Genomic DNA, 16,210 nt, shown 5'->3' on the forward strand with positions numbered 1-16,210 from the left:
TTGTGTAAACTGTTGCAGGGCTGTACATCAGGCCAGTTATTACTTCACCAACACCCTGTAGCCAGCTGTTTGGGGTGAAAGAATCACTCAACCAAGTGGGATTCTCTTGGCCAATCACTAATTAACCCCAAAAAAAGCAGGTGATCTGCTCAGTCTGTCAGTGTCCCCTGCTCTTAAAAACATGAGAGTGATCCTGGCCCCCCCATACCTTTTTTTTTTTTATGGCCAACAACTTGCAAATAGGCCTTTAAAATGGGGCTCGGGCCGGACCTTTTAGATGTTCGGGAGCTCTGGTGCGAACCGAACTAGGGGGGTGTTCAGCCCATCACTATTGCACATAGACAGCATAATTTACTGATGTTTATACACAGGGTCTTTTTTTTTTAAATACTTTATTTAATAATTTTGCCATACAAAACCAATCCCCTCAATGAACAAGAAAGATACAAATTTAATTGAAAAAAAGAAATACATCATATTATTAACAAACTCGGTAATTTTTCGATTGCGAATGCGAGAGCTGGAGATACCTCCACCCGTCTATAGCCCTTAACCCAGGGTCCACCCTTAAATCATCATATGTGCGTAATCTCCCATTATTTAAAACATTTTTCAGTTGAATACCCTCATCTTTTAACCAGTTCCCTCCCACCTCCCGCCTCCCTGGCTCGAAAAAAAAATTATCTTTCATATAGATCAGAGGTGAGTTATGTGTCCACTTATTCTGAGTGTGTACTAAATCCCAATATTTAAAAGTGTTACGTGTTAATGACGCTGTTTTTATGCCCAGTGCTCTAAATTTTGGGGGATTCCAAATAATCCTTCGTAAATCAGTGTTACTTAAATAGTGCTCTAGATTCACCCATCTCTTTTCCGTATCCTTTTTTGACCATTCAATAACACGTGATAATGTGACTGCCAAATAATATTTATTGAAATCAGGTAGGGCCAACCCCCCCTTTTTTTCCCCCTACTCAGGACTGCGTAGGAGATGCGTGGTTTTTTGCCACCCCAGACAAATTTTGCTATTAATCTCCTTAAAGCTCTAAGGTAATACGCAGGGAGTGGGATAGGCAACATCTGAAATTTAAACAGTATTTTAGGGGTCAGTATCATCTTAACCGCATTAACCCGCCCAAACCAAGAGAGCGGTCTAAATGCCAATCTTCTAGTTTCCTGTCTAATCTCATCCAATAACGGTAAATAATTTTTTAGGTACAGTTCTTTAATAGAATTGGCGAGTTTTATCCCTAAATATTTGATTTCCTTTTTCCAAGGGAATGGGAATAACTGTGCAAGGTGGGCTGCCTCTTGCTTTCCGACACTGACATTCAGGATCTCCGACTTCTTCAAATTAATTTTAAAATTTGATATTTCCCCATATCTTCTGAGGATTCGGAGTAAGTTGGGGAGGGTGATTCTAGGGTTGGTAATAAAAAACATTAAATCATCGGCAAACGCCGCGAGTTTGTGTTCCTCAACACCCGCTTTAACCCCGTTACAGTCTGGGTTATTGCGGATGGTGGATAGTAGAGGCTCAAGGGACAGGACAAACAGGAGAGGGGACAGAGGACACCCCTGCCTGGTACCATTTTCCATTTTGAAAGGTTCTGAGAGAACCCCATTAACCCTTACTATGGCCGTGGGGTTACTGTAGAGGGCCTTGACCCAAGCAATATACCTCGGGCCCACCCCCATTACCTCCAGTGTTTTTATCATGAACCCCCAGTCTACCCTGTTAAACGCTTTTTCCGCGTCCACTGACAGGAATAGAACTGGGGGTCCCTCACGTTTACTTAATTCCAAGAGGAGAGCTGCTCGTATCCCGTTGTCTCTAGTCTGTCTCCCGGGTATAAAGCCTGCCTGGTCTGCATGTACCAGGGAGGTCATTTTGTCCTTCAATCTACACGCCTAAACCTTTGCATAAAGTTTAACGTCTGCATTCAGCAGCGAGATGGGCCTATAACTGGAACAGAGCTTATCGTTTTTACCTTCTTTTAATATTAGGGTGATTGAAGCTGATAACGCCTCTCTCCCCATTTCACAGTTAGCGCCCAACTCGTTCCAGAATTGGCAGAGTCTAGGAACTAGGATGTGTTTCAATTTATCCAGATATAAAGTAGTGAAGCCATCGGGGCCTGGACTCTTGTTCTTTGGGGAAGTTTTCAGGGCTGCCAAAATTTCATCCTCTCCTATCGGTCTATCAAGAACCGATCTCTTTTCTTCTGTGAGCTCTGCCACTCCTGCCCCCCTCAGAAATTCCTCAGCCATCTCCATATGTGTTAAATTACCTGTTCTGTTTTGCCCAATGGAGTAAAGCGCCTCATAGAACTTTTTAAACTCCTCAGCTATACCTTTACTGGTCCTGATTAACTCCCCTTTTTTATTCTGTATTTTTCCTATAAAGTTCATGTCTTTTTTCTTTCTAATTATTCTGGCCAAATGTTTACTTGACTTATTTGACCACAGGTAATTTTCCTTTGTTATCCTATTGAGGGTTCGCTTAGAATCCTGCTCCATGACGTCTCTTAGCTCCTCCCTTTTCACAACTAATTGATGAAAAACTTCCTGGCACTGTCCCCTTTTCTCCTTGTGTGTCTGCTCCAATAAAAAAATTTCCGCCATTCTCCTCTCCCTTTCTTCCCTTCTCTTTTTTTTAATTCCAGCTCCTATGGAGATGAGAATCCCCCTAGTGTACGCCTTGTGCGCCTCCCAAAGAGTGGAGAGGGAGACCTCTCCTGTATCGTTTGCTTTAAAATAAAAATCAACCTCTTCCTGTATCTTTTCAAATACTTTTGGGTCCTTCAGCAGGAATTCATCCAACTTCCATGCACAAGACCTCACTGCCCCTTCAGGGAGCCTCATCTTCACAGTAACCGGAGCGTGGTCTGAAAGAGAGATAATCTCTATTCTAGTTTCCTCTACCTGGTCCAAGAGACTATGGTCTACAAAAATATGATCCAGCCTCGAATACGTCCCGTGAACGGGGGAGAAGAAGGTGTAATTTCTGTCCTTGGCATGTTGCAGCCGCCATGCATCAACCAGGCGGCAGTTAAAAAGCCGCCCGATTGCGACCATAGAGGCCTTGCTTGACCCCTGTGCCCGTGACGTACTATCGAGACCAGGATCAAGGCAAAAGTTCAGATCCCCCACCAACACAACCTCTCCCTCCCTGAACCTCGTCAACTTTGTCAACACCTGGCCAAAAAATGCTATTGGATTCTTGTTGGGACAATAGATATTCGCCAAAGTGAATATTTTATTTCCGATGTTACCCTTCAGAAAGATATACCGACCATCTGGGTCTGACATTCTGTCTATAAGGGAGAAGTTAGAAGCCCTTGATAGCCCAATTGCTACTCCCTTCGCTCTCCTAATAGGGGAGTCGCTGTAATATCATAGCGGCAATCCTGGGGAGAAGAGCCTGATCCTGGACTCCAATACTAGGTGAGTCTCCTGCAGAAAGACAATGTCGGCACCGTAGTGTTGAAGTTCCTTCAGAATTTTGTGTCTTTTTGTAGGTGAGTTAAGACCTTTTACATTATAAGAAAGAAACTTAAGATCAGGCATTTCTTACGATCAAAACCTTATACCCCTCTCCCTGCACTCCTATGACCCGCTTTACAGGAACTCCCTCCCTCCCCCAACCACCCCCACCTTATTCCCACACCCCCCCAGCTGCATCCCAGCCCCAAGTCTGCCTGTAAGGGATACTTCCAATCCCATACCACACACCACTTCTCTAGGGGTGAAGCTCCGATGACAGCTTCCGATGCCTCCTCCGCAGAGAAAACAAACAAAAAAAAAAAAAAAACTTTTCCTCCTCTATCTCCCAAACGGAAGGGGACCAGGAAAACAAAAAAAACTGGCGCCCTGACCGGGGCCCCCCCCTCACCCCGCCCCCCATCCACAAAGCAGCAGGCACTATATCCACATGTTAAGGTGTCCCGAGACCAAAGTCACATCTTCCTCATTAACCTCCAAATATCAACCTATTGGGGGAGAGGGGAACGAAGCGAGGGAGAGAGAGAGGAAAAAAAAAAAAAAAAACACCCCACTCCCTCCACCCGCTCCCCCCCCACCCAGATGTGCAAAATTGGCCCCACACTTAGACTCTACTTTATATTAGTGCTCTGGGAATATCTTATGACTGGACTTCAGGGATCGGAATCCCCACTCTAACGCAGAAGTCCTGCATCTCTTCTGGGAATCTCACCCTATGAGATCTCCCTTCTTTAACGACTATCAGGGATGTTGGGAACCCCCAGCTGTACTTCAGGTTGGCCCTCCGGAGTTGATCCAACAGTGGTCTCATCTGTCTTCTCCGTGCTAAAGTTCCTGCTGAAATGTCCGCAAATATCTGTAGATTTTTGTTCTCAAAACAAATTGGAGGTGCACCCCTGAGATTCTTCCAAATTTTTTCTTTATCCTCATAAGAGTGAAATTTAACAATAACATCCCTAGGGATGTCTTAATTTAAATTAGGGGGTTTCCGCACCCTATGGACCCGGTCAATCCTTAACAACTCCTCCTCCCTTCTACCCAGAACCGGGTTGAAAATTTTTCTCATTTTATCCCCTAGGTCCTCATTCAGTTGTTCCGGTATGGATCTGATACGCAGATTTTGTCGCCTGCTCTGGTTTTCCTGCTCTTCTATTTTGTAAGCCATCATGCGATTTTCAATCTGCATCTTGCTAATTTGCTCTTGGAGGTCCAAAATCTCTTTTACTTGTTTTACTGCTATCTCTTCTACCTCTTCCACTCTTTGCAGTAACTGTCCCATGTCTGTGCGAACACTCATGATTTCCGTTTTTATCACACTTTCAAGTTTGGCAAGCAGTTCGAGCATTTCTGTTCTATTCAGACCTACTTCCATGTTACTCTGCACTTCCAGGGTACAACTCGCTACTGCACCTTCCAGGCTTGGTTCTTCATTGGACCTTTCCCCCTGTCCCCCCTTCTGTTTCTGCTGGTCTTTTTTCTTCTCTTTTGTTCCTGCCTGTTTCATATCCAGTCCGGGACTTTTTAAACTTGCTTCTTTAAGGTATTTTTGAATGGAGCTGGTATTGAGGCTCTCTTGAATTTTTAGTTTCTGTTGTTCTTTGCGACCGCCCTTTCATCATTCAGCTAACTGCCAGGATATGATACCAGACCAGTTACCTCGCAGCATTTATTTGCACCCACCCTAGGATGCAGTTACACTCTGTATATATATTGTGTATTCAAATACGGAAGAAGTCCGTGGGGGAACCCTCCATGCCCGCCTCACCTCCTACTTTCCTATTTTGCCCTCCCCTAATGAGCTCCTCCTATAGGCGCTGAGGTTTTCCTGGGTCTAATGTAAGCTACCCAATATCTGGGATCCGACTACTTTTTTCATCAGGTCCCCCACCATAGACCTCCACCGTGACCACAGAGGAGACCAAGGTGGAACCTAGGCGTAATGTGTGTCAGGTTACAAACAGGCAAAAATGATCAGCGCAGAGATAATAAAAAAGAGCAAAGCACAGAATGGCTTATAATATCCCCCACAGTCCCGGAGGGTATATCCCACGTTCAGTGCTTTCTGGAGCGGGTATGTAAACTATAAGCCGGATCCTCACATTTATTCCTTATAGGTCTTCAAAAATAAGGCGTGAGATTTTCATACCTTTTACTTCTGGTTCACGTCCCTCACTTGCCGCGCTGCCACGTATCTGTGGCTTGCTGTTTCTGCAACGGGATGGGTCCAAGCTCTTGATACTGGCCAATAAGGGGGGGTGACCGGGGGAAAGGTGAAAACCTGGGAGGTCCGCCAAGTGTCCTGAATGTTCTGCTATCGCCTTCAGGCAACTCCCTGCTCAGCCATCCTCACATCCACTCGCCGCGTTCTCACCACTCAGGTTCCCGCTGCTTGTTAGCCCTGCTCGGCTACCGCCAGATCTAGCCAGGTCAATAGTGCCGGCAGAGTGGGATGATGGCTGTCATATGTTGCCGCCCGTGGACGGAGGGCATGGGAGGGGGTCCTGTCACATGGGAGGTCATGTATCCCAGTACAGGCGCTTGCACCGGGAACGCTGCGGTCTCACACCCCGCTCGCGTCTCTCTCCCGCCCAGAGCGACTCGCCTCAGGTCCTCACATCGGCGCCGCCTTCAGGCCCCTCCCCCTTCTCGGACGTCCTACGTCACGTCCTCATCTCCTCGTCTCCTATTCGCCTATACACAGGGTCTTACTGGCAGAGATCCTGGGTAGAAAAATGCAAGTTATGTTTTATAAAAGACCTTGCCTATGTACACGTACAAATGCTTAAACATGTGTACACATATACATGCATAAAATTCTTCTTCATACTCTTCCGGCTGCCAGTGGTAACATTTATGCCTATATGCTTGTATGTAATTGCGTATATCTGTAACTAAAGGTAATTGAAATTTGTTTTTTTTTCTTTTAGCAGTTTTTAAATAAAACCAAAAGATCGCTCCACCTATCTAAAAAGAATTAACTAAAATTCATCTGGGTGAACTGTTGCATGACGGATTAATTGGATTAATTGGCCTCAACATATTGGGGGGGGGGGGTGCTTTCAGGCTGTGGTGGTAGGGGGCTTATCTAAATCTGGCCCCCAGATTCCCCCCAATCCCCCCCCAGTGTGAATGAGTATGGGGTACCCCTACCCAGTTAGCAAAAAAGTGTCAAAAATAAATAAAAACACACTGTTTTTGACATATCCGTTATTATCCTTTTTAACGTCCCCCAATGTAGATCCAACGTCGATCATAACGCCTGCCGGACCCAAAAAAATAATCCTTGCCTGCTATGCCTTCTGACAGTTCTTAAATGGGTAAGGGGCGGAGCAGCAGTGTAGTGTGCAGTGCATTGTGAGGCGCTCGAGGGCGAGCATCCCAACGCGCGCCCTGCAAATTTGCGTGTTCACTGAACAGGTAATGTTCAAGTCGAACCGCTCGCCCAACACTAATGTGCAAGAGGCTTTAATGGTTTGATATAGGACCTTTTTGTTTTGCAACATTAGCTTATTTTATTTGTTAAGCTACCCATAACATGAAATAGAAGCCACCCAGTGTAGGTGGAGGTTGTAGATTAGAAAATCCTGCACTTTTTGCAAGAAAGGTTACATTCCCTAAGAGCCCATTCACACAGGGGCAACTTTGGATCCGACTTCAAGTCGCCTCAAGTCGCGCTACATGAAAAAATCAATGTAAGTGAATGGATCCGTCTTAATGCACACTACTGCAGTCGCTCCGACTTCAGAAAAGGTTCCTGTACTACTTCAATCCGACTTGAAGGCAACTTGTACCCATTGATTTCAATGGAAGTTGCCTCCAAGTCTGATCACTGTTCATACTGAGGCAACTTTACAGGAAGCAGAAAGGAAACAGAAAGTAATTTCCTCCACTAAACAGCCAGCCCCCTCCTTCTCACACACAGCTGATAAGCTCTGATTGGCCACTTGTAAAGTTCCCTGTCCTGCAGGCGACTTCAAGTTGTGTTGTAAGTTGCCCCAAGTCATGCTGTGATTCATACTCAAGTCGTGATCAAGTTGCCTCCCAAAGTCGCGCTGGAAGTCGTGTTGCCCCTGTGTGAATGGGCTCTAAAGCTGACATCCTACAGCAGGAAACAAAACGTGTAAATTTGTAACAGATTACATGCTTTCATGCTCTTCTTTGGGTCCTTTGTTCAGTTTTTTACCAAATAACTAGAGAAATGGTGACTCCTAGAGGCCAGAATAAATATATCTGCATAATTTATATATTCAATTAGTGGCAGACTTATAAAGTATTTATTCCAATAATGTAGTATGTTAATGTAGTATTATCATAACATTTTCTGGGTCCTCCCGTTACTCTATATGTAGGTCAGCACATACTTGGATTGTCACAGTTAAAAATATGTTTATTTAAAGCTGAAGTCTAATCAAGTACAAGAAAAAAAACACCAAACATTAAGTATGCACTGCATATTAGCACATTATGACAGACTTATCTGCACATGGAACCCTCCAGCACAGCGCTGTCATGGCTACCCTGTGCTTTCATCTTCAACCGGTCTTATTTCTGGGTTTGCTTGCTGTGGCTGTATGAATGGCTGGGGCCGCGATGACGTTACTCCCACTCAAGAAGGAACTGCGCTCTGCATTTCACGACGTGTGGCTGTAGGAATATCTTCTACACAGTATACGTTTAGGAGATATTAATTGTACCTGCAGGTAAGCCTAATGGTAAGCTTTACCTGTAGGTACAAGTTAAAAAATTTTGTTTACTACCGCTTTAAGATGCAAACATCTCTAAAACACTATGTTGTATAAGCCTTTGCCCAGGTTCACATTGATGCGATTCGGCGGCTCATTCCGGCAATGGCACTGTCCACACAGATCCATATCCCTGCTCTGTGATGAGCAATCGCGGGTGCCCGGCAGACATCGCGGCCACCGGGCACGCACATTGGGTCCCCAGTGATGCAGCGAGCGTGCACTGGCCACAATGCCTGCAAGCCGAGGACGTCATATGATGGCCGCCCGGAGGGAGGAAGAGTTCCTGCGGCCATCATATTACAATACGGCGGTAGGCAAGTGGTTAAGGGACCAGGATGTGTGTGTTTTTTTTTTTTTGGGTTAACCAACACTTTAATGCAATAATATCCATGGTCACAGCAGACATTTGTTTGTGACCTACAGGGAAGGGCCAGTGCAGTGCACATACATTTTTATTTATGGTGGAAAGTGTAAGATTGCTAGTCTAAAAATATCCTGACTGTGAGCAGGTTTCTAATTGTGTAAGACGTAATCTTGTTTTTCATCCTTGATATCTTTGACTTTGTAACATCTGCTGCTTTATACTACAAAGGGTTGCACATTTTTCATCAATTGAAGAGGTAAAATTTTAGTCCTCGTGTATATTTTGAACATATCCTATTTTTCCAGTTGCATTCTCTTTATTTAAAAAAAAAAAAAAGTTTTCATTAGTATATTTCCATGTGGTAGACATGGATTATAGCAAGACTACAGCTTTGTTACACTACACGGAGACAAGTCTGTTATACAGGTAATGTTAAAGTTGTCCTTTTTATCTCTTCAGGTCTCTGAATATCTATGGGCAAAGTATTATTTTTGATCCATTGTATTTTTCCCCCAACCGATACACCAACTAATTGTTTTTTCTTTTCCATTTTTTATTGTTGCTCTGTTGATTCAGGTTAAGCGTGCTCTTGTTTTACCCACTGAAAGAAAAGTGTATGGGTCAGAGGTAAAGCTCATGCCTATATCATGCTCTGGCCAGTTATGTACACAACCTTGCATTGTGCTATCCATTCCTGGCTTTTTTTTTTTTTTAAGCCCTTGCAAAAAGTTGCCAAAAATTACGACGGCTGTGTTATTTGCTTTTTGGCCTGCAAGCTATCATTACACATAAAGTTGAATCCTTGCATGAAGTTGCTCGTGCAAGGAATGACTGGCTTATTTGGGCTTCAGGATTGGTTTAGTGACTTTTTGATTTGGACAAATAATGTGCATGTTCCATTTAAAACCTGCAAAATGCTGGAGAGGCCTAAAATGCATGTTAGACAAAAATATTTACATTGCGAATTGGAGTCATCTTGATTGCTGTTTTCTAAGGAATTTATTTGAAGTTTCTGCTAATGAATTAAGGATAATTTTAGAATATAAAATCCTATAACTGGGACACAACTCTACCCTAAATAGCTCATTTATGCTACCACAAATCGCTGTTTCCTTTAAGCTCAAGAGTTTGGACATGTTAATTTGTCTTGCTGTTAGTTGATGAACACTTCGATGAAGGTTTTATAAAATAAGACCAGTGAAGGTAATTCCTACCCAAGCCTGTTTCTTTATCAGGAAGTCGATATAATTGAAAAATGTAATGGCAATCTGCTGCAGCCTTGCCAGGTAGACAAACATTTGACTGGCAACCTTGCTGGTACATATTTTTTTTTTTTTTTTTTTTCTCATAAGGACCTTTTACAATTCACTCATCCTTTCATGTTCTGTCCTAGAGACACAACAGACAGTTTGAGCAAATCTCCCAAGGGAGAGAAATTCCCCTCTCAGATGCTTGACACTTTAACAGGTGTCCCTATGATAAAGGCCTTGTTTACACCTTTGTAACAAGGTGAATGTGTTTTTTTTTTCCCTCACCATCTTTCAGGACAGCCACAATGAGAGACCTTGGTTCCTCCCCTTCTTAGGAAACACTGCGCCAGCCCATAAAATTCCACTTCCCCTTGCCAGACTTCAGTTGTTTGTATTTCCTCCAGTGGGACGACACTGTTTGGAACCTGGCCAGACAGTCAGGGAGACTGTGGCTTTAAAGCCCCGTAGGGGAGGCCGGGGCGCTCCCAGGGACGCAGTGACATACATACCTGACCACACAGTTAATCACCCCATCTTCGCCAAGTGCGGGCGGTAGATCCGGGGGCCCACCATCGCATTCACAGGGATGCAGCGGGGAGGCAGCTCCGCTCTCCCTGTACACGGGTGCAGGCCGCATTGGAACCAGGTGGGCCGAGTGACGGGTAACAACATTTCCAGCAGAGGGTGGAAGTTTCCCTTTGACCTGTGACTTGCGGTTCCCAGTCACAGTGTTGATGGTGGGCCGCTCACAGTCTGGAGAGGAGTTGGGATCGCAGCACAGGCAGCATGAGACTCAACAGCAGCAACCACCAGCACGGCCATGTCTGAAGCGGATGCCCAGACTGCGCACAGCGATGCCTGCTCCAGCCATCTAAAGGTAAGGGTACCCTGGGGAGGTGTCCTCTTTATCTAGGATTTCCAACCTCCACAGATGATTCCTGCAGGTAGGGGGTGGGGTTTGGGGGGCTCAGGTCCTTACATTTTTAAAAGGCCTGCAGCACTCCCCAGGGTTGTAACCTGTATGACTAGGGGTGAAATGTGATGTTATTTATTTCTTCTTGCATGTATTTCAGAAAGCTACTGAGAAATCAAGATCGTCACATAGCTCAAGTGCGCCTCTTGTAGGGATACCCTAGGGGAATCTTGGACAAAAGTATTATGCAAAGACTGTATAGATGCATTAGTCAGCGAAAGGGCATCAGAGCTGGAATCGGGATTAGCGGCTTCAGTGAAGGAACTTTCCTCCACCTTTCAGTCATTTAAATCCTTGTTTGAAGGGTTTCAGCTTCCTCCAAATCCTTCTCCTGCACCCTAAATTGCAACCCCTCCACAAGCACAGGGCTCTGCACCTTCCCAACAGGCCGCCACTGCCACGGCAGAAGGAACTACTGGAGCCTCCAGAGAGGAGACTAGGGAAGAGCCGGATAGTGCGAACTCAGGTTGGAATCAGAGGTAGGGGAATGGGACGGGGAGTCCAGGAAACCTTCAATATATAAGCTTTCCCTGGAAGAGGTAGAGGACCTCTTGGGGGCAATTTTATACCACCCTTGGAATTCAGGCAGACAAGAAACCCCTGACACTCCACGTCCTGATGTACAGGGGCATGGGGGAACAGAAAAAGTTTTCCCATCCCATGATGTCCTGGTGGAAACCGTAATGAAAGAGTGTCATGATCCTGAACAGAAACCTTTTTTCTCTAGATCTTTGAAAAGAAGGTTTCCATTTTCAGAAGACCCATCGTCCGTCTGGAATAAAAACCCCAAATTGGATGCTGCCTTCTCCCAGGTCTCCAGACATACAGATCTGGCCTTTGTGGATATGGGAGCTCTAGCAGATACTATGGATAAAAGAATGGATTCCCTCCTAAAGAGAACATGGGAATCAACCATAGGAAATCTGAAACTGGAAATAGCTGTCACAGTAGTGGCCCATAACCTGGAGCATTGGCTTTCCTAAATTCAGGCTCATATTGAAGCGGGAACCGCCAAGCAAACTATATTGTCATCTTTTCCTACTATTCTGCGAGCAGTGGCATATATTGTGGATGCGTCCGCAGAGTCCATCCACATGCCTGCCAGAACCATGGTTCTAGCCAATTGGCCAGAAGAGCCCTCTGGCTAAAAACGTGGCCAGGCGATAGTGCCTCTAAAGTTAAACTGTACTGGATCCCTTTGACGGGAGATTTACTTTTCGGCCCAGGGCTAGAAGCTGTGTTAGACCGCACGGCGGACAAAAATAAATCCTTCCTGGTTAAACGCAAACCCCCAGTTCAGACAAAGAAAGGGTTTTGTCCACAGAAACGAAGGGGGGTCCCTAAGCCTGACGGGGAAATGAAGGCTTGGGGTCAAAGGGGCAAGGGCAGAGGATGCGCGATTTTTCGTCATCCTGAACAGCCCCGAGAAAGCCAATGATGTTCCAAACACGGTGGGAGGAAGAATGGGGGCCTTCCTCCAACAGTGGGAGGCGGTCTCCTCCAGTCAATTTATCCTGGGGATCGTAAGGAGAGGGTACCGCCTGGAATTTACAAGACCACCTCCACAAAGACTCCTCGTCACACACCTTCCCAGGTGTGTGGAGAAGGCCGAGGCCCTATTGGGGGCATTAAAAGTATTGGAGGAACAAAACATAGTACGCAGGGTTCCAAATGGGGAGTAAGGTGGGGGTTTTTACTCACATTTTTGTAGTGCAAAAACCCTGAGGAAAATAAAGACTAATCCTGAATCTAAAACCCCTGAACCAGTCCGTATCCTACAAGAGGTTCCGCATGGAATCGATCTTTACGGTCAGAGCCTTGCTACCCCAGAATTGCTACATGATGTCGCTAAACCTCAAGGACGCCTACCTCCATGTCCCTATCGCAGAAGCTTTCTAGAAACTAGTGGTGAGCATAGTGGGAGAAACAATCCATCTACAGTTTTAGGCGCTTCCATTCAGCCTATCCTCATCACTCCAAATCTTCACAAAAGTCATGGCAGAAGCCCATGGCCTTTCTACGGTTCAAAGGAGTCTTAATAATTGCATATCTGGACGACCTTCTCCTCTTTGCAGCATCTCCAGATCAGTTAACCAGAAGTCTAGAACTGATAAAGAAAATCCTGACAGGTCTGGGGTGGCTGCTGAACCTGGAAAAGTCCATCCTAATTCCATCTCGGCGCATTACTTACCTGGGGTAGCTGCTAGACTCCACTCAGTTGAGGGTTTTTCTCATGGTAGAAAAATTACAGAAATTGGACAAGGCAGTGGCCTCTCTCCAGAACAACCAGCAGGTCTCTAAAAGGTCAGCAATGTCAACTCTGGGTCTGCTAACTTCAACCATACCAGCAGTTCAGTGGGCAGGGCTACATTTTCTCCCCCTTCAAACCTTTGTCCTAAAAATATGGGACTGCAGCCAGGAGTCGTTAGACACCTTAGTACATATTCCACCTCAGGTAAAAAGATCCCTCTGGTGGTGTAGGAAAATGGTAAACCTGTCGCAGGGTCGTCTGGCTCATCCCGGTCTCTGGGGTAGTGACCACGGATGCAAGCGGCAAAGGCTGGGGTGCACACATAGGAACCCTACTGGCACAGGGCACCTGGAGGGACGAGGAGCTCAAAAGGTCGTCCAGTTGGAAGGAACTGAAAGCCGTTGGGTTGGCACTCGGGTCCTTCAGGAGGGAACTACAAGGCCACCACATTCAAGTGCGCTCAGACAACTCCTCGGTGGTTGCATGCGTAAACAAGCAAGGCGGCACGAGGAGCTGAATCCTGTTGACCCTGGCAACAGAAGTTCTGAGCTGGGCCGAGACCAATGCACTCTCCCTTTCGGTGGTTTACCTATAAGGGGAAAAGAAATGTGGTGGCGGACTTTCTCAGCAGAATACGGCTGAGAGAGGGCGATTGGGTCCACAACCAAGAGGTCTTCGATCTTATATCCAAAAGATGGGGACCCCCGGATGTGGACCTCTTCACATCAAAATATAATGCAAAAACCCCCTGTTTCTTCTCCTTAAACAGGTGGGAAGACGCACTAGGGGTGGATGCGCTAACACAGAGCTGGCATTTTCACAAAATGCTATGCCTTCCCGCCACCGTTCTTGCTACTGGCAGTGCTGAGAAAATTTCAAACAGTTAACACCTCTCTGATCTTGGTGGCACTGCATTGGCCCAAAAGGTTCTGGTTCTTGGTCCTCAAATAATTAGCAGTAGTACCCCCATGGTTCTTACCACTCCGAGAGGATCTCTGTTCACAGGGCCTGTCCTTTGTCCCCAGGTACATCGATGGAACCTAGCAGCCTGGCTACTGAGAAAGGGTTATTAAAATCCAAGGGATTTTCAGAAAGGCTGATATTCACTCTCCTCAATAGCAGAAAGAAGGAGACATGCCTGATCTAAAAAAGGTCTGGGTATGCTTTAATGAAAGGTGCGCAGGAAACTCCTTCGAGGTGCAGAGCCCCGTAGCAGTTTTGGAGTTTTTGCAGTGCGAGGCAGATAAAGGGTTCGCTATGAGTACCCTAAAGAGCCAGGTATCAGCACTTAGTGCATATTTGGAAAAGCCCCTGGCCGCCAACCCTTGGGTGGTCAGATTTTTCAAAGCACTAGGGAGGCAGAGGCCAGTTCAAGGCCCACCCTTCCCCAAGTGGGACCTATCTTTTGTCTTACAGGCCCTAACCACCATTTGAATCTTTAGAAAATTGCTCACTAAAGGATCTGACTTTCAAAACAATATTTTAAGTTGCAGTGACAAATGCCAGAAGGGTCAGCTAAATAGAGGCCTTGTCAGTCAGACCCCCATTTTGTGTTGTATTTCCAGACCGGGTAGTTTTCAAAACAAATCCGGCATTCCTACCTAAGGTGGCTTTGCAGTTTCATAGAAGCCAGGAGATAGTTTTACCCACTTTTTGCCCTTATCCCTTAGGAGAAAGGGAGTTTCAATTTCACACTTTAGATGTAAGGATATGTATCCTGCAGTACTTGGAGCTGACGAAAGCCATAAGGAAATCAGATTCCTTGTTAATTTTGTTTTCTGGAGGCAAAAAAGGGGTATAAAGCGTCTCAACGCACTATTTGCCAGATGGCTCAGTGTAACCATTGTCCAGGCCAATACGTTAGCAGGAAAATAAGTTCCTGTTGGTATAAAAGCATACTCTACTAGGGCTATGGAGACTTCTCAAAGGCTGGAGCAATGCCAGAGCAATTTTGCAATGCAGCAATGTGGTCCAGTTTCGCCACCTTTGTAAAACATTACAGGGTGGACCTGGTGTCGGCAAATAAATAAGCCTTTGGGCGAAAGATTTTGCAAGCCGTAGTCCCACCCTAAGTGGTAAGTGCTCGTCTATCCTCTCATTGTGGTTGTCCTGAAAGATGTATTCAGACCCTTTGCTGTGACACATATATATTTAACTCAGGTGCTGTCCATTTCTTCTGATCATTCTTGAGATGGTTCTACACCTTCATTTGAGTCCAGCTGTGTTTGATTATACTGATTGGACTTGATTAGGAAAGCCACACACCTGTCTATATAAGACCTTACAGCTCACAGTGTATGTCAGAGCAAATGAGAATCATGAGGCCAAAGGAACTGCCTGAAGAGCTCAGACACAGAATTGTGGCAAGGCACAGATCTGGCCAAGGTTACAAAAAAATTTCTGCTGCACTTAAGGTTCCTAAGAGCACAGGGACCTCCATAATTGACAGAAAAACACAGAATTGTTGACATTTTTGCAGATTTATTAAAAAAGAAAAACTGAAATATCACATGGTCCTAAGTATTCAGACCGCTTGCTCAGTATTTAGTAGAATCACCCTTTTGATCTAATACAGCCATGAGTCTTTTTGGGAAAGATGCAACAAGTTTTTCACACCTGGATTGGGGGATCGTCTGCCATTCCTCCTTCCAGATCCTCTCCAGTTCTGTCAGGTTGGATGGTAAATGCTGGTGGACAGCCATTTTTAGGTCTCTCCCAAGATGCTCAATTGGGTTTAAGTCAGGGCTCTGGCTGGGCCATTTAAGAACAGTCACGGAGTTGTTGTGAAGCCACTCCTTCGTTATTTTAGCTGTGTGCTTAAGGTCATTGTCTTGTTGGAAGGTAAACCTTCAGCCCGGTCTGAGGTCCTGAGCACTCTGGAGAAGGTTTTCGTCCAGGATATCCCTGTACTTGGCCGCATTCATCTTTCCCTCGATTGCAACCAGTCGTCCTGTCCCTGCAGCTGAAAAACACCCCCACAGCATGATGCTGTCACCACCATGCTTCACTGTTGGGACTGTATTGGACAGGTGATGAGCAGTTCCTGGTTTTCTCCACACATACCGGTTAGAATTAAGGCCAAAAAGTTCTATCTTGGTCTCATCAGACCAGAGAATCTTATTT

General features: G+C 45.5%; 1 protein-coding gene across 17 annotated transcripts in view; it reads left to right on the plus strand.

Annotated features, from left to right (window-relative positions):
- EPB41 (erythrocyte membrane protein band 4.1) overlaps window positions 1–16,210 on the plus strand; it is a 294,248-nt gene that overhangs the window by 241,225 nt on the left and 36,813 nt on the right. For 2 of the 17 annotated variants that reach the window (XM_073615552.1, XM_073615554.1), the window contains exon 19: window positions 9,190–9,240. The exons of the other annotated variants lie outside the window; for them this stretch is intronic. In XM_073615552.1, coding sequence (XP_073471653.1) covers window positions 9,190–9,240 — 51 coding nt within the window. The remainder of the gene's footprint in view (window positions 1–9,189; window positions 9,241–16,210) is intronic. 17 annotated transcript variants of the gene reach the window in all.

This window comes from Aquarana catesbeiana, linkage group LG02 (genome assembly GCF_042186555.1).
Source record: "Aquarana catesbeiana isolate 2022-GZ linkage group LG02, ASM4218655v1, whole genome shotgun sequence".
Lineage (NCBI taxonomy): Eukaryota > Metazoa > Chordata > Amphibia > Anura > Ranidae > Aquarana > Aquarana catesbeiana.